This window comes from Microtus pennsylvanicus, chromosome 10 (assembly GCF_037038515.1).
Source record: "Microtus pennsylvanicus isolate mMicPen1 chromosome 10, mMicPen1.hap1, whole genome shotgun sequence".
NCBI classification, from domain to species: domain Eukaryota; kingdom Metazoa; phylum Chordata; class Mammalia; order Rodentia; family Cricetidae; genus Microtus; species Microtus pennsylvanicus.
In genome coordinates, this window is record NC_134588.1 from 109,076,800 (window position 1) to 109,095,275 (window position 18,476).

An 18,476-nucleotide genomic window follows, 5' to 3' on the forward strand; every position below is an offset into this window, starting at 1 on the left:
TACTTCTGCTGACCTAATGTATTTCTAGTCCACTAGATCTGGATAAGAGGAGATGAAGTAAATGTTTTCAGAATACCACAAAAAATAAAAGCATATGTAAAAAAAGATTTGATTACATTGAGCCATCTCATCAGAGTCAATGAAAGTACATGCTCACTTCTTTGTTTCCAAAAGAGCTTGGAATATTTTTTTAATTTATTTATTTATTAAAGATTTCTGTCTCTTCCCCACCACCGCCTCCCATTTCCCTCCCCCTCCCCCAATCAAGTCCCCCTCCCTCGTCAGCCCAAAGAGCAATCAGGGTTCCCAGCCCTGTGGGAAGTCCAAGGACCACCCACCTCCATCCAGGTCTAGTAAGGTGAGCATCCAAACTGTCCCACAAAGCCAGTACGTGCAGTAGGATCAAAAACCCATTGCCATTGTTCTTGAGTTCTCAGTAGTCCTCATTGTCCACTATGTTCAGCGAGTCCGGTTTTATCCCAGGCTTTTTCAGGTCCAGGCCAGCTGGCCTTGGTGAGTTCCCGATAGAACATCCCCATTGTCTCAGTGTGTGGGTGCACCCCTCGCGGTCCTGAGTTCCTTGCTCGGGCTCTCTCTCCTTCTGCTCCTGATTTGGACCTTGAGATTTCAGTCCGGTGCTCCAATGTGGGTCTCTGTCTCCTTTCATCGCCTGATGAAGGTTAATATTCAGGAGGATGCCTATATGTTTGTCTTTGGATTCACCTTCTTATTTAGCTTCTCTAGGATCACTAATTATAGGCTCCATGTCCTTTTTATATGGCTAGAAACCAAATAAGAGTGAGTACATCCCATGTTCTTCTTTTTGGATCTGGCTTACCTCACTCAGGATAGTGTTTTCTATTTCCATCCATTTGCATGCAAAACTCAAGAAGTTCTTGTTTTTTACTGCTGAGTACTACTCTAATATGTATATATTCCATACTTTCTTCATCCATTCTTCCATTGAAGGGCATCTAGGTTGTTTCCAGCTCTGGCTATTACAAACAATGCTGCTATGAACATAGTTGAGCATATACTTTTGTTGTATGATAAGGCCTCTCGTGGGTATATTCCCAAGAGTGGTATTGCTGGGTCCAGGGGTAGGTTGATCCCGAGTTTCCTGAGAAACTGCCACACTGCTTTCCAAAGTGGTTGCACAAGTTTGCATTCCCACCAGCAATGGATGAGTGTACCCCTTTCTCCACAACCTCTCCAGCAAAGGCTATTATTGGTGGTTTTGATTTTAGCCATTTTGACAGGTGTAAGTTGTCTTGATTTGCATTTCCCTGATCGTTAAGGAAGTTGAGCATGACCTTAAGTGTCTTTTGGCCTTTGAACTTCTGTTGAGAATTCTCTGTTCAGCTCAGGTATTTTTTTTTAATTGTACTGTGGGCTGGGGAGATATCTCAGTGAATAAAGCGCTTCTTGCACAAACATAAAGACCTAAACTCAAACCCCCAGCCCCATATAAAGAACAAGGCACGGCAGCACCCTTCTGCAGTCAGCAGAGGCAGAGACAGGAGGGTCTCTGGAGACTCACTGACAGTCATCTAGCCAATCAGTGAGCTCCAGTAAAGCAAGAGGAGAAGGGAGAGAGAGAAGATACCTGCGGTCCACCTCTGGCTCAACACACACATGTTCCGGCACACAAACCCGTGCATACATGAAAACATCACACATATAACAAAATATGCAGAATGGACACAAAGATACAAAAGAATATTATTATAATACCTACTGACCCTAGCAGATATAGCAAAATGTCTCCCTTCCTTTGTGATAGAGTCCACTACGCAGCTCTGGCTGGCCTGGAATTTGCTATGTTCACAGAGATCCCCTATCTTTGCCTCCCAAGTGCTGGGGTTACAGGTGTGTGCCACCACACTCAGCTTTTTACGTAGCACCACTCAAGTGTGACCCTGGGGGCAGAGATGCTCACAACCCTGCACATGGGTAGCCCCTAGAGTACTCTTGTTTCCCTGGAAATGCAGCCGCATGAAGAAGCAATGTAGTTGCTTCTCTACAGCCGCTTCGGGGTTCTACTACAGTGCTGATGTTAGCTGCCCGTGAGCAGGACAGAAAGACTGCCAGCAAAGACATAAAATAGAAGCCAGTTTTTCCTAGGAATGTTCATCAGTCATAATACCACAAACCACATACACTTTGTACATTCAAAGTAAGTTACTCTCCACCAAAAAACCATCCAGTAACACATTCCTTACTAACCACCAAGCCGGGCAGCCTAGGAAAGGAGCCACTGTCTATCACTTACAAGTATCCTTTGGGATTTTGTTTTTCCAGTTTTTTTAAACGGGATCTACTTATAGCCTAGACCAGACTAGAACTCACGGCAATCCTCCTGCCTCACCCTCCTGAGTGCTGAAATTATAGGTGTGTGCAAACAAACCCATTTTATTTTTTTTACTATAACTTAGAACAACTCAAAGAGCCATTTACAATTGTTTATTTCTTTTTTAATTTTATTTACCTTAGGTGTATACACACACACCAGAAGAAGCACCAGACCTCATGGGCTGCAGTTACAGATGGCTGTCAGCTGCTATGTTAGTACTGGGAATTGAACTCTGGACCTCAGGAGAAACAGCAGCCTTAACTCAGCTCTTAACTGCTGAGCCATCTCTCCAGACCCTACAAGTTTTGAAAATATAATGCTTAACCAGGCACAGAAGCCCACTCCTTACTCAGTGGAGTAAGTACTCAGGGGCTGGGAAAAAAAGCTGCCAAAAGGGTGAAGTCAGTCTGGGCTGGGCTACAAAGTGAGTTCTAGGCTAGACTAAGCCAGAGAGAGAGAATGAGAACTAATTAACCACAAGAACAATGGCAATGGGTTTTGATCCTACTGCATGTACTGGCTTTGGGGGAGCCTAGGCAGTTTGGATGCTCACCTTACTAGACCTGGATGGAGGTGGGCGGTCCTTGGACTTCCCACAGGGCAGGGAACCCTGATTGCTCTTTGGGCTGACGAGGGAGGGGGACTTGATCGGGGGAGGGGGAGGGAAATGGGAGACGATGGCGGGAGGAGGCAGAAATCTTTAATAAATAAACAAATTTTAAAAAAACAAAAAAACAAAACAAAATACAAAAGGCCAATACCAGTGGTCCACGTGAGTCCTGGCAACCTGAAACTGACCCTCTTCCAGTGTGAACCAGCAAAAGCTTGATGCTAATGCCTGGTGGCAAAACTTCCTTCTCAGTTCAGATGGAGAGCAAGCGTGGCGGAAGAGTGCAGAGTTAACAGCTGGGTCCCTGCCTCCCAGCACCTGGGCAGAGCATGCTGACTGCGCCTGGCACTGGGACTGGGCTGGCTAAGTCTGGGCTTCTATCAAGAGCTTTGAGAAAAGCCCAAGAAAGGAAAGTTTGTCCTGAATAGCATGCCGCAAGGAATGGGAGGGTCTCAGATTCTACAAAATCTTCCTAACTCTGAGTCTGTTAGTTCCGGTGAAACAGGAAGCATGTGGCCAAGCTCAGGCTGTGACCTGCAAGGAGGCGGGTGGCACTCAGGGTCACCAGGATCATTTTTCCTTTTTCTTTGGTTTTGCGATGCTCGAGTTGGAACCCAGGGCCTCCCACACAGTAGGCAAGTGCTACCCTGAGCTACATACCAGTCTAGGTTTGTCATTTTTGTGGCTTGAACAATAAACATGTTTTAGGCTGTGTCCCAGGACTCAGAAGGCTGAGGCAGGAGGAATGTGAGTTCAAGGCTAGCCTGGGCCACACAGTGAGCTCCAGGATAGCCTAGCCTACAGCATAAGCTCTTGTTTCAAAAGTAAATAAGTAAATACATACTAAAATCACATGACAGGGAAGAGGTATAGCTCAGGCAAAGCTACTGAGTCGTAACTATGGGTCAAAAAGGACACATGAAGGACAGAGGAGGAAGCATGCACAGGGGTGGCCCACTTCACACAGGGGTGGCCCACTTCACAACACTGCACCAAAGTCCCTTTCATGGTATGCTATTGCACTGTGGCCATCAGGGAAACACAGGAAGTTCCGTTAAAATATGACAATATAGCCGGGCAGTGGTAGCACGCGCCTTTAATCCCAGGACTCGGGAGGCAGAGACAGGTGGAGCCCTGTGAGTTCGAGGTCAGCCTGGTCTATAGACTGAGTTCCAGGACAGGCTCCAAAGCCACAGAGACACCCTGTTTAAACCTGGTCTATAGATTGAGTTCCAGGACAGGCTCCACAGCTACAGAGAAACCCTGTCTAAACCTGGTCTATAGATTGAGTTCCAGGACAGGCTCCAAAGCTACAGAGAAACCCTGTCTAAAAAAACCAAAACAAAAATTACAAAAAAGACACTATTTGTAAGTTATTATGAAGTAACGGTGGGGAGGAAGCTGTGCACAGAGACACAGGAAGGGCTAAGAGGGCTAAGAATGAGCAGCCCTGGAAATGGCACACAAGTGCCCACTGCCCCATCTTGTAGGTTCCCTTCTCTAAAGCTGAAATTTCTGTAAATTAAAAAAAAAATGGAAAAAAAATAAAAGGAGTCTTACTTGATATCACTGAACATAATGTGCATTTGAAAATATTAGTAAAATATTATTTACAAAAAGTTTCAGTTAAATAGAAAGTGCTGATTGGTTGTCCTTGAAACCAGGAAGAGAGAGAGCAACTCATCCCACAGGCAACAGACTGGAAGTCTAAAAGTCTCCACAGAAACGGAGTGCAGTGTGAGAGGAGACACAGGAGGGGAGGGCAGGGAACCCAGCAACAGGTTACAGCTAATGTCAGGACACGCTGAACACACTACAGAAGCCCAGTGAGAAGCTCCACTGGGCAGTAATTCTCTGAGACCACTCTGCAAAGCCAGACGGGGTTGTAAACGCCTATAATCCTAGCACTGGGGAGATGGAGGCAGAAGATCGAGTATTCAAGGACATCCTCAGCTACACAGCAAATTTAAACCCATCCTGAACTGCCTGGGCTCCTGCAACTGCATGGGTAATAGGTACCGGGCAGTAATGTGGCTGATGCTGTCTGACCACCCTGGAGCATTCTCTTCTCTGTGGCCCCGGCACAGAAGATGCATCACTGACATTCTGCAGATTTAGTGCTCGTTCTTCCTGCTGAGTCTACCTACTCAAAAAGACAGAGAGCTAGCCAGCAGTCCTCGCCACACTGCCACAGCTGTGGCCTGCAGGGCTCACTAGAGTTAGCAAGTGCTACAAATGAGCTGCACCGTTTACTAAGAGAGACAAATTACTCATTTATTAAGATTAATAAGGAGGTGTGGAGATAGACAAAGACAATCCATTAACAACAGGCACTAAACTGAGAGCATCCGCTGAGAAGCCACGCTGACACAGTGACAACTTCATGACTTAGAAAGTCAAACTGTGTCTTCAACATCAAAGTCTAGGGGGCTGGAGAGCTGGCTCAGTGGTTATAAGCACATACAGTCCTCGCAGAGGAACAGAGTTCCATTTCCAACACCCACATTGGGTGCCTCACAACTTCCTGTAACTTGAGTTCCAGGGACCTTAGGCACAGCACTCACGTGCACAGACCCAGACAGAGACACATGCACATACACATAACTTAAAATAAGTCTGAAAGTGCTTTAAAAATTCACAGTATGGAAAATACAAGGTGAGGATACTAACAGCCCTCCTGACTCTCAGAAGCTGTCAACGTAGGCAGGCGCTCTTCACACGAGGCGGGAGGGTCTACTCACCAAACACAGCGTTGTTCAATATTTGCTTTAACCCAAAAATGCAGCTCAGGCAGGCCATGGTGCTGCACACCTTTAATCCCAGCACTCGGAAGGCAGAAGCAGAAAGATCTGTCAGTCTGAGACCACCCTAATCAACATAGCAAGTTTCAAGCCAGCAAGAGCCACACGATGACACCTTGCCTCAAAAATCAATTAACTTTAGATGAGAGAAAAGTGAGTACATAATCTATGTATATGCACATACATGCATATCTCACACACCCTTCTAATTCCAGCGCATTTCCTACAGCTTCAGACTGGGCACACCCACGACGTGTGGTGGTGTGAATGAGAATGGCCCCCATAGGCTCATGGATTTGAAGGCTTGGTCTCCAGGGAGTGGCACTATTTCAAAGGATTAGGAGGTGTGGCCTTTAAATTAAAGGAAGTGTGTCACTGGGGTTTGAGGTTTCAAAAGCTCACGCCAAACCCAGGGTCTCTCTTTCTGCTGCCTGTGATCTGCTTCTCCAGCACCATGTCTGCCTGTGATCTGCAGTGCTTCCCACCAAGATGATAATGGACTAAATCTCTGAAAATGGAAGTCAGTCCAATTAAATGCTTTTATTTTTTTTATAAGAGTTGCTGTGGTCAATGGTGTCTCTTCACATCCACAGAACGCTGACTAAGACAATACACACTCATTCTCCAAGTGTGGTCCAAGGCATCCTGAGGGCCAGTCAACATGGTTAATCACTTCTATGATGACACCACAGCATTAGCAGCATCTTTCTGTGCTGACAGTTGCACTAATGGTCTACACACAATGGTAGCAAAACCGTGGCCCCCTCAGCAGGACACCACAACAGCACCACACCCACTAATAATTATTTCGCTGCTTTCTGCCAATTTCTCATAAAAACTGTCATGGCAGTTTCACTGAGGAAATAACATCAACGAAACAGTAACAAGTATTAAACTTATTGAATCCTGACCTTAGGGAACTCTTATGAAAATTCTGTGAAACAAACTGTGAGAAGAGACAGAGAGAGTCCAACACCCCCAGGAAGACCACCGACGGCATTGCTGTTGGTGAGAAAATTCTAGCCAAGAGACAGCTTGTGCTTGCCAGCTTCCCAGGACTTAAAAATCTCCTTTTTAGAGATCTCTGGCCATATAAACATTTGCTGCCATCATCTAACTAAACCAGGAACTATCTTTAAGATCTGCAAAACATGGGCATGACAATATTACTTTTCTTAAGATTGCGTGTAAGTCTGAGCACCTCATGAGTGCCCAGTGGCCTCGGAGGTCAGGAAGGGGAGCAGAACTGAACTGACAGATAGCAGTGAGCTGCCTTGTGGGTGCTGGGAACCAAACCAGGATTCTATGAAAGAGCAGCCTGTATTCTTGACTGCTGCGCCATCTCCCCAGGCCTAGCAAAGTGCTTTTAAATGGGCAAAGGGCATTGCAAAGTCAAAGACAACCGAGAACTGTAACTGAGCACTCTAAACTTCAAATTCTATGGTGCAGTTAGCCTGCAAGGGTTAATCACTAGCAGAGTTCTGGTCTACCAAAGAGCGTGTCCACTCTCTCCAATAGCACTCCCCTTCAAAAGAGCATCTGTGCCTGGGTTTCCTCAAGGACCTTGAGCACAGACAGCACGTCTAGTCACAGAACTTCAGTCTGGCTCAAATCCAGCTGTCTTCTTTTTCCTTTTATTCCCTTTTCTTCTCTTTCTTTTTTTATTGCTACTGTGGTAAATAGTAATAGCTATAATCAACATCAACAACAGTCATTTCTGGCCTTCAATAATCTTTAAGAAGACAAAGAGAATTTCTGGGGCCCCTTTGTGTGCACTTCCCATGCAGACGGGGAAATGAGTTAACATGAAAATTCACTGAAGAGATGGCTAGGAAAAAGCATGCTTCCACCCTGGCAAGCACAGCAGTTTACCCCTCCTGTGGCTATCCAGTTCCTCCACCGGCAAACCCCGATCCCATTCTCGGGGACATCACCGTTTACAAAGAGCAGAGGGTGGGGGGCGGCTCTGGTTCTAGAATAAGTTCTGGGGTGGCTTTAGAGGAGGACAGTTAAGGGTCCTCCCTCTGCTGACTTCACTCTTGCTTTGTTTTTTCCTTGTTTCTGAGACAAGCCTTGACTTGTAGCTCAGGGTGACTTTACACCCATGATCCTCCTGCCTCGGCATCCTGGGTACTGGGTTATAGATGTGCACCACCATATCCAGCCTGGTGGCTTCATAAACTTATTTGCACCTTCAGCTACACTCAGGAGTGGGCCAGAGGTGTATTGTCTTGCGTTTCCCATGCAGGACAAAGCAACGTGAAGAGAGGCTGCCACTCACTTCCTCCACAGCAGGACACTGAGCTTCTTCAAGGACAGAGCTTGTTTGGATACCCATTCCCAATGCCTGTTTTGTTTTGTTTTTTAATGTTTCTCGAATTAAAGGTGCCACACCATTTTCAGAGGAGCTACCATTGGAATAAAATCCATCCAAGAAGACACTTTGACTAACGGATCTGGGGCACCTGCCCATGCTCTGGACACAGTGACAGCACAAGAGAGACCACAAAGTAGCAGCAGCAGCAGCAATAGCAGCAAAGAGCAGCCCACATTGTAAACAGAAAGGAGTCAAAGAAACAAATGAACTAGGAATGTTGGGCTGGGCCCCCGGGCCAGCAAACAGCTAAAAGGGAACAGCGAACAGCCTAAGGACTAAACCCGAGCTCCAGAGAGGCCTGGCTCAGAGCAGGGCTTCCTCTCCAGGTGCGGCCCTCATCTGTTACTTCTCTCATTGCTGTCATGAAACACCTAAAGGAAGCAATCCAAGGGCAGGTTTATCTGGCTCATGGTTTGAAGAGACACAATCCATCATGGCAGAGACGGTGTGGTGGTGAGAGTCTCATCATCCAGGAAGGATCTGGAAGCAGGGCAGGGCTCTAAACCTCAAGGCCTACCCTACACAGACCCACGTCCTCCGTCCAGGCCCCATCTCCAAAGGCCCCACAGTACAGCATCATCAATTGATGAATAAATGTTGAGTCCCTGGAACAGGGACTGGAACTCGGCATCTGCTCCCAATCTCCAGCTGGAAAGCGTGCAAATGTCTCAAGGAAGTGTGGAGATGGTGATGGGCGGTCCTACAACAGCCTGAAGAAATTCATCTGTGAAATTCTGCACAGAGCAGGGGCCATAAGCAACAGCCATTCCGAATGTTCCCCAGGACAGGAAGAGCACTGGAAAGGTTCAACCATGTCACGTCCATTGATCACCTCTTCAGGGACATATTTGTGTCTTTGGTTGGCAGCAACCCCACTCCAGGCAACAAAATCCACTAAGTAGTTCTTACTACATGACAAACTACAGTGGCAGGCAGTTCCCATCTCAGGGGACTCTGAGGGTCAGGACCTGTACGCAGGTGCAGCTGGGTGGCTCTAGCGCAGGGTCCCACCCTGTCAACCAGGGCTGCAGTCACCGCAAGGTTAAACTCTCAGTGGAGAATCTGTTCCACGTTCACCCACAGTCTGGGTCCATTTCATATGTGCCTGATGCTGGAGGTCCCATTGCTCATATGTAGGCCTCATGAGAGGTTCCCAGTATCTTTATCAGAAAGTTGGTATCTCTCAGAGCAAGGGAAGAGAATGGGGATGGGGGATGAAGGGAGGAGAAAGAGAAAGTTAGGAAAAAGGAGGGGAGCAGAAAAAAGCAGAGAGAGAGGAAGATAGAAAGAGGAAAGTGGGGAGAAACAGAAAAGATAGGAAGGGGAGAGGGGAGGGAGGAAGAGAGAAAAAGGAGGAGGAGGAGAGGAGAAGCAGGAGAGAGGGAAGTGAAACAGCATCAAGGGAGAAGCCACAGACCTCTATCGCCAAATCTCCGAAACAAGGAGCACCTCTGCTACAGGTCACAATGACCAACCGTGACACAGTATCAGCCAGGCTGGCATAAGCACACTGTTGACCGGATGTAAGCTGTCCCCATGGGCTCTATATGTGACACTGCTCTCCAGCTGGGAGTACTTCCATGGGTGGCTGTGGAACCTTTAAAAAGTGGGGCCTAGTAGGCAGACATGGGTCACTGGAGACAAGCCTTGAGGGTCATGGCTGAGGTTCCTTACAGTCCTCCCTCTATACGTCCTCATCAGTACCGTGTGAGATATCACCACTGTAAGCTCCTGCTAACACGGACCCACTGCAGACACCGTGATGAACTGTGTCCCCTGAACTATGAGCTAAAACAAATTCTTCCCCATAACCTGTTTCATCATGTGTTTATCATAGAAAAAAGGAAAGTAACTCAGAAAATTAAAACTGGGAGTGGAGCTGTATTCTGTGTGACTTACAGGCCAAGAAAACCGGGGGATATGGAGTTGTGAGCCAGAGGAGTCTAAAACCCTAGTGATTGCTACCAGCCGGGCTCAGAAGACCAGAATGCTCAGAAAAATGCAGGCACGGAAGGCCAGGTCAGGAGGCACACAGAGGAAAGAGAAAGAATTCTATCAGGAATTCACCTGGAAACTTCTACTCTGGAAAAGACCCAGGCTGCTTCTGCCTATGTCCTGAAAACCAAATGAAGCAAAATCAAAAACTAATAATGTATTTGGTAGAGCTCTCAAGGCAACCCGGCAGCCAGGCTGTGGCGTGATCTCTTTGACTGCAGTTAGCCGTGTTTATGTGGGGAAGGGTGGAGAAAGAGGTGAAAACGATGCACTTACGGCTGCAAGCAGGGCTGACATGGTACAATAACTGCAAGTCAAGACACTCTACAACCACAGAGACTTTACTCTGGGGCTGGGACACGGCAAAGGCACGCGGAGGGCAGGAGTCAGGTCATGGTACTGGCTGGTTTTGTGTGTCAACTTGACACATGCTAGAATCATCAGAAGGAGCCACAGCCAAGGAAATGCTTCCTTGAGATCCAGCTGTAAGGCATTTTCTCATTTAGTGATCAATGTGGGAGGGCCCAGACCTTGGTGGGAGGTGCCATCCCTGGGTTCCATAAGAAGGTAGGCTGAGCAAGTAAGTCATCGGAAGCAAGCCAATAAGTAGCTCCCCTCCACGGCCTCTGCATCATTTCCCGCCTCCAGGTTCCTGCCCTGTTTGAGTTCCTGTCCTGACTCCTTCAGTGGTGAACAGCAAGGCTGAAGTGTAAGCATCATAAACCCCTTCCTCCCCAGCTTGCTCTTTGGTCGAGGTGTTTCATCACAGCAATGAGAACCCTAACTAAGACACCATCCAGGGCCACACATGTGAATGATACATCTTTTCTTAGCTTCCCAGTGTCTCTGCCTGGCCAGAGATGCAGCTACCCCGTGTCTGGGAAGAGGAACTGTATGTTATATGGACTATACTAGGGCATGTGAGAAGAGCGTCAAGGGCTTGCTGAACCGGATGAATCATCACCGCGGGTGAGAGGGCTGGGCACAGACCACCATTAGCTAATCATCACATTAATCACAGCTTTAGCTGAGCTGTACATCAGCGGCAGAAAACGTGTCGAGCAAGTATGAGGCTCTAGATCCAACTCCCAGTCCGACAGGTGGGGGTGAGGGTGGAGGACATGAGTGGACAGGGCAGGGGTCACAAAGGAGAAGACAAACTCCCAGTCTGACGGGTGGAGTGAGGGTGGATGACGGAGCAGCGGTCACAAAGGAGAAGAGCACTAGAAGAGCACTTACCAAACACTATCCCTTTAGCAAATGGAGGAAACAGCTCTGAGTGTCGGAATAAGTTTCTGTGAATTTGCCATAATTCTTTGTGCAGTTTCTTAAAGTCACTGTATCTCTTCCATACAATTATCTGAAAAGAAAACAAATTAAATGCATATTTTAAAGCATAAGCATTCTGTCTCTGGGCCACAAATAATATTTCCTTTAAATATTCTAAATCACCATGCATAGCAAACATGCACAAGGCAGCCTACAAGGTTAAGGTCTGAGGTGAACTAGCATCTGCTTAAACCTAAAGCCGTGCTTCTTCCCAATATCGTTAACTTCAGGTTCCTAAGTCCTGTTTCCTAAAAACCCTTTAATTCATTCTAGAAAAGTATTCAACCTGGTACAAAAATGGTCCATGCTACATAAAATATATTCTCTCCAAAAACTAGTTACTATTGGCCTGGGAATGAAGTAGGTAGACAACACTATCTCAAATACCATGTGTACAAGGCAGGAAACGACTTAGGTGGTTTATGTTTTAATCCTTTTCTCAGATTTGCTCATTTATTTTATGTGCAGGCATATGAGCCTGCATGAGTTAAAGTGTGCTGCATGCATGCAGGAGACCTCAGAGGCCAGAAGTGGACTGGAGTCCTTGGAACTGGAGTTACAGGTGCCTGTGAGACATGTAGGTGCTGGAACTAACCAGGTCCTCAACAGGAGCAGGAAATCCTTTTAACCTCCAAGTCATTTGCAGCCCCCAACTTAGTAAAATTTTAAACAAAAAGGATGTAACACTTGTTCCCTTCCCTCACCCCACAAAAAAAAAAAAAAAAAAAAAAGACTAACTGTGAAGGGGAAAGGCCTGCGAGGGAAGATGCATTCTCACATTCTGTAATTCTTCATGAATCATAAACAAAATCAACATTAACCATAATATAGTTAAAACTCACATATCACAAAATAAAGTAACAGTCCTCTAGATTAGACAGCATGGAGAAGCAATTTGCTGTCATTAGCGTAAAGTATTTGGCTCTACTTAAATTAAATTAGAAAAACACACTTTATAAGAAGGAAATATTGGATGCACAGCCTTGATTGTCACTGTCAGCTCTGAGCCCCACAGAGTAAAGAAAACCTAAGTTGTAAATTCCTTCTCTCCCATAGAGTTGAAGTCTATGTGTTCTCATGTACATGCAGAGTAGAGACGACAATGGCCAAACTCCAGGCCACAAAAGCCATTAGACCAGATTTTCAAGTCTTGCCAAATTTTGTCCTATTATTTGAAGTTAGCCTTGAAGAGGGTGCTCCTTGGTGTTCATGATTCTAATTGCCTTGGTGGCTCTATAGACCACAACATGAATCAGACAAGTGGCTTTGGCCCCATGCTTCACTTTTACTCATTTACCCCACAAAAGCGGTCCCCGAAACCAGCATCCCTACCCTGTGCTGAGCACCATATTGTCCTAGAGTATGAGATGGGAAGCCAGGTCCCACCTCCAGGGTTCACAATCAAGCCAAAAACAAGCCAGCCTGGATGACTTCACAAAGGGCTTGTCGGATGCTGAGAAGCTGCACGAAAGTGGTATAGAAGGGCTCCCTGCCCAGCCTGGATGCTGAGCAAGGCTAGAGTGAGTGGCATCTGGAGGAGAGGTCACCGGAGCCAAAAAGCATGGAGAGGTAGAGGGGAGACTGTGGACCAAGTTTCTAACGAGAGGGCAATGCCAAAGATAGAGAGCCCTAGAATCTTGGAGTCAGTGACTGAGTAGAGGTGGTAGTCTCCTGAGAGGAGAGCAAGAAAGAGCTGGTACTTGAAGCCTGTCAGAGGCCAGCTGTGCACATCTGGCTCACATGCTTGTGAGCTGTTCAACAGGACACACAGATTTGAGGTCTAAGAGTAAAATACACTGCTCCAGAGCCATCAGCAGGTAATGGGCAGCCAGTCAGCAGCCGCTTCTCAGTGTCTATGATGGGACAAAGAGTCCAACAAGGGACAGCAGACACCAAAGGACCAGGTAGGAGCAAGGATGAGTGAAACAGAAGCCTGGCTATGCTGAGGTAGTCCGCAGTGCCAGCGAACAGGAGAAACGTTGGCCACCCAGAACCAACAGTTCTAGCACAAGTAAGGGCAAGAACATCGACCTCCTCCAACCAATCCTTGCAGAGTCAGGGACTCGGGACAGGACCAGAGAAGACAGCACACGGCCGCAACGGTCACAGCTTGTGCTCTCAGCAGCTTCCTGAGAAAAAGTGTTAGTTTTACATCTCAAAATGTGCCAAACTGAGCTGGACATGATGGTTTGCACCTAAGATCCCAGCACTCAGAAGGCTAAACAGGCCAGCTTGGGCTACACAGTGAGTTTCAGGCCAATCTGCAAGGTCCCATCTCAGAAAACCAAAATCATAATTAAATATGGATCCATAAGTACACAGGTAACTCAAAGTATGCTGGTGCCACACTGCCAAGAGCTCAGGGAGGAGTGGGTAATAAGCCTCTGCACGCAGCGTCTTCTGCAGGGCCGGGGCCCGTAAGAACCATTACAAGATGAGCGTGAGAGTTTCAGAAAACGAGAGATTATGAAGCAATCACATTTGCAGATAAAACATCTAGTCAAGATCATTTTCAAATAAAGGGTGGCAACTTGGGGAAAACTTTCACAATTAAATAACCAGATTATATAAAGCCATATAAATCTTGCCAGAGCTTCGTTCATCACCACATGGTGTGTTCTACACCAGGCTCCAGAGCCAAAGCGCTGACAGCGGAATGCCCCAGCCACCTTCTCCTCTCCTTACTCCTTTCTTGAAATCTGAAGTTCCCAGAAACCCTCAAGTGGAAGTGGGAACAAACTCACTTCCAACAGAGCAGAGGGACTGGCGTGTGCTAGGACAGGAACTGATTTCTCTGCTAAGGCCTGGCGGGTCACAAAACAATGGAAGCAAGCGTGGGTTCCGTGTGTGTGCATGTCACTCTGAAGAAACTTCACGAGTCAAGCATTTGATGACCATATATAGATTTAAAATTTGTTAAAAGCTCAATTTTTCATTAAAGCATTCCCTTTAGCATTTCAACATACGACAATCATTTCCTTTTCAGATCCTTAAACTCAGTGACGCCAAAACACTTGTTTCCTGTGTTTATGACATCACCTAATAACTTTCTCATTTCCGCTCTCACTCAGTACTAAAACTTGCTGGGTCACCTTTGCTTACAACAAATATGACTGTCACACTATTTGCCTATGCATCTTCTTTCCCTTTTTTTTTTTTTTTGAGTTTTTGTGTTTTTATTCACGTGTCTGTACACACACAAGTGGAAGCCAGGGTCGACATTAGGCGTCATCTGTACTCAGTCGCTGTTCACCCCAGGATCTGCCCATCTCTGCTCCCAGCACGGAGACTACAAGCACACATCACTGTACCCAGGAAAAGATGTGAGCTCTTAAGATCAAACTCAGGTGCTCCTGCTTGCACAGAAAGCGCCTCATGAACTGAATCATTGCCCCAACCGCTCAACTTCTCCTTAGACGTGTAGAGGGCATTTGAAAAGGAAAGCTGCCTCCATAACACCAAGTGACTCACTCCCTGTGCACATTCTCTTAGCATTCTTAGGAAAAGAGCAGCTCTGGAGGGTCGGATGAGCTCTACAAAAGGACAGAAACATTTCTCCATTATAGGCAGCTTGCTTAAACTAAGCAGGTGTTTATTAGCTCCCAAGAGCTTTGGGGAGGCCTGAGCATATTCTAAAGCAGAAACTAAATCCGTGAGCTCGCAGGTTTAAGAACATGGACAGAAAGGACCTGAAGCCTGAACAATAAACTCTTCTAAGTGAGAACCAACATTTAAACACAACAAATGAGAACCTAGAGGCACGGTTAGAATTCTGGGTTATTCTATGGCTGAAGAAGTCAGCTACAAAGAAGACTAAGTTTGTTGTATCATTTCTAATGTAAGAGCATGCAGCTATCTAACTGAAGGACACTTACAAGAGCCTGCTGATGGGTGCTCACCAGCAGCTGGTATTAGGAGTTTCCCCCAAAAAGGACTAAGGAAATGGCAGAGAGTGCGTTCATGGACAAGTTGGTTCAGGATTCTCCCTGGAAAGGGGGACATCAAGGTACAACCACAGCACAGCAATCAGATGTCATGGTCACAAGTGACAACCATTCCCAAGGCTGACAGAGCTGTAAACTCTCTAAAGCCAAACCTACAAGCAGCGGCAGTAATTATTCAGAGGGCGAGTTCTAAAGAATGCTCCGTGCTAGCAACTGGCATGCAAAAAGAACAGTCATGAGATATGCATAGGTCCTTCTCATCTGAAATAATAGTATTCTAGTTGTCTCCCTACTAGGGAGACAATGAAGATGTCTCTACGCTCAAGAGGGAAACACTGTGAAATCCTTTTAAGGTGCCTTTTACTGTGATTTTGAGTCATGAGACAAAAACTACCAACTCAGATAAATCATGAGTCTGATGAACTTGGGCCAACCAATGTGAAACAATCGACTCAAATGTACGAATCAAGCCAGGTGCCTCTGAGCAGCAGCAGTGCCTGCAGCTAGGCAGAAGTCCACACTCCATCTAGAGACACCCGAATCCAACACCGCCGTAGAATAAAAACTGCTAAGTTTACAGCATCTGTTTAAACACGTGGCTGGGGTAGGAGTCCTTCTACACAGGGCTTCTAGTTCAAAACTGAGCAGAATAAAGAAGATTAACATGCACTGAGGGAGGCAGCCACTTGATCAGCGTTCCTAAACCAAGCCCCAAGCGCAGAGAAATGCTAGTGAGAACCCCACCCTTCTAAACAAAACATGCCAGGCCAGCATCATCCTGGGGAGATGACAGAACTCAAGAAAAACCTATATGAAAAACTACGCAAAATGGTCAAAAATAGACAGGGATACCTGTGGCAGTCATGGAGTCAGCATGCCAAGCCAACACGGAAGTGTGCGGAGCCCCTAACCTATTACTAAAGCTTTAAAATCGACACTAGTCACCAACACTTGCGCTTTAATGAACAGGCATCATGACTGAAACGGTCGGCAAAGTCCTTGACTAGGGCTGGAGTCAGCTGAGGGCTGGAGAAAAAGCTCGCTAGCACCTCCAAGTCTCACTCCCACCTGCCTACTCAGCAGGATGAAGTGTAACCACAGCTACTGTCATGTAGCCAGAGAAACCATCATACAAATCCAAACACTCATACAGGTAACCCTGGCAGTTTCTTCAACAAGGATAAGAGGAATGTTCACAAGGAAAAGCATGCTACCTCCTGGACGTCTTCTGGATTTCTTCGTGAAACAACCTGAAACCAAACAGACAGAAATAGCTTGTTATCAAAGATTTCACAGCTCTGTAATTACTTTCAACAGTATTTGCATAAAACCCCATCTGTGGAGAAGAAAATGAATGCCATATCACTTACTAAAAACTCAGTCAATATGGTAATTTCACTCTGCGATATGAAAAGCTCACGAGAAGAGCAGAGAACATTGCATCGCATTCCCAGGAGAACACCATGCATCAGTCGTGGACTGCTAAGATTCCAGCAGGCCATCTGTGGCCACTCAGACCCCAGAAAAATTCAAGCATGAAGAACAACGGACTTGGGCACATGTACATTGATCTCTCCACATTTTCTCCTTGTGGTACAAGGGACTGAACCCAGACTCGTGCAAACAGGCAAACAACACCAGTGAGCCCTCACCTCAGCCTCTGTGTGGCATTTCTTAAACTGTATATGAATCTGGTTAACACAATAATGTCTCAAAGTAAGAAAGAAAGAAAAAGAGAGACAGAGAGAGACAGACACTGGACGCCTAATGAGGGGTGACACTGGACACCTAATGTGAGCGGTGACACTGGACACCTAATGTGGGGGTGACACTGGACACCTAATGTGGGGGTGACAATGGACACCTAAAGTGGGGGTGACAATGGACACCTAATGTGAGCGGTGACATTGGACGCCTAATGAGGGATGACACTGGACACCTAATGTGGGGGTGACAATGAACACCTAATGTGAGCGGTGACAATGGACACCTAATGTGAGGGTGACACTGGACACCTAATGTGGGGGTGACACTGGACGCCTAATGTGGGGGTGAAACTGGACGCCTAATGAGGGGTGACAATGGACACCTAATGTGGGGGTGACAATGGACGCCTAATGTGGGGGTGACAATGGACACCTAATGTGGGGGTGACAATGGACACCTAATGTGGGGGTGACACTGGACACCTAATGTGGGGGTGACACTGGACACCTAATGTGGGGGTGACACTGGACACCTAATGTGGGGGTGACACTGGACACCTAATGTGAGGGTGACACTGGACACCTAATGTGAGGGTGACACTGGACTCCTAATGAGGGGTGACACTGGACACCTAATGTGAGGGTGACAATGAACACCTAATGTGAGGGTGACACTGGACGCCTAATGAGGGGTGACACTGGACACCTAATGTGTGGGTGACAATGGACACCTAATGTGGGGCTGACACTGGACGCCTAATGAGGGGTGACACTGGACACCTAATGTGAGGGTGACAATGGACACCTAATGTGGGGGTGACACTGGACACCTAATGTGAGGGTGACAATGGACACCTAATGTGGGGGTGACACTGGACGCCTAATGTGGGGGTGACACTGGACGCCTAATGAGGGGTGACACTGGACACCTAATGAGGGGTGACAATGGACACCTAATGTGGGGGTGACACTGGACACCTAATGTGGGGGTGACACTGGACACCTAATGAGCGGTGACACTGGACACCTAATGTGGGGGTGACAATGGACACCTAATGTGAGGGTGACACTGGACACCTAATGTGGGGGTGACACTGGACACCTAATGTGAGCGGTGACACTGGACACCTAATGTGGGGGTGACAATGGACACCTAATGTGAGGGTGACAATGGACACCTAATGTGAGGGTGACAATGGACACCTAATGTGAGGGTGACAATGGACACCTAATGTGGGGGTGACACTGGACACCTAATGTGGGGGTGACACTGGACGCCTAATGAGGGGTGACACTGGACACCTAATGTGAGGGTGACACTGGACACCTAATGTGGGGGTGACACTGGACACCTAATGTGA

At 46.9% G+C, this 18,476-nt stretch overlaps 1 protein-coding gene across 7 annotated transcripts in view; it reads right to left on the reverse strand.

Moving 5' to 3' along the window:
• Positions 1–18,476, reverse strand: part of Rps6kc1 (ribosomal protein S6 kinase C1) — a 155,879-nt gene that overhangs the window by 120,434 nt on the left and 16,969 nt on the right. For all 7 annotated transcript variants that reach the window (XM_075989456.1, XM_075989458.1, XM_075989459.1 and 4 more), the window contains exons 2-3: positions 16,624–16,659; positions 11,376–11,496 (exon numbers count right to left, since the gene is read on the reverse strand). In XM_075989456.1, the coding sequence (XP_075845571.1) occupies positions 11,376–11,496; positions 16,624–16,659 (157 nt within the window). The remainder of the gene's footprint in view (positions 1–11,375; positions 11,497–16,623; positions 16,660–18,476) is intronic.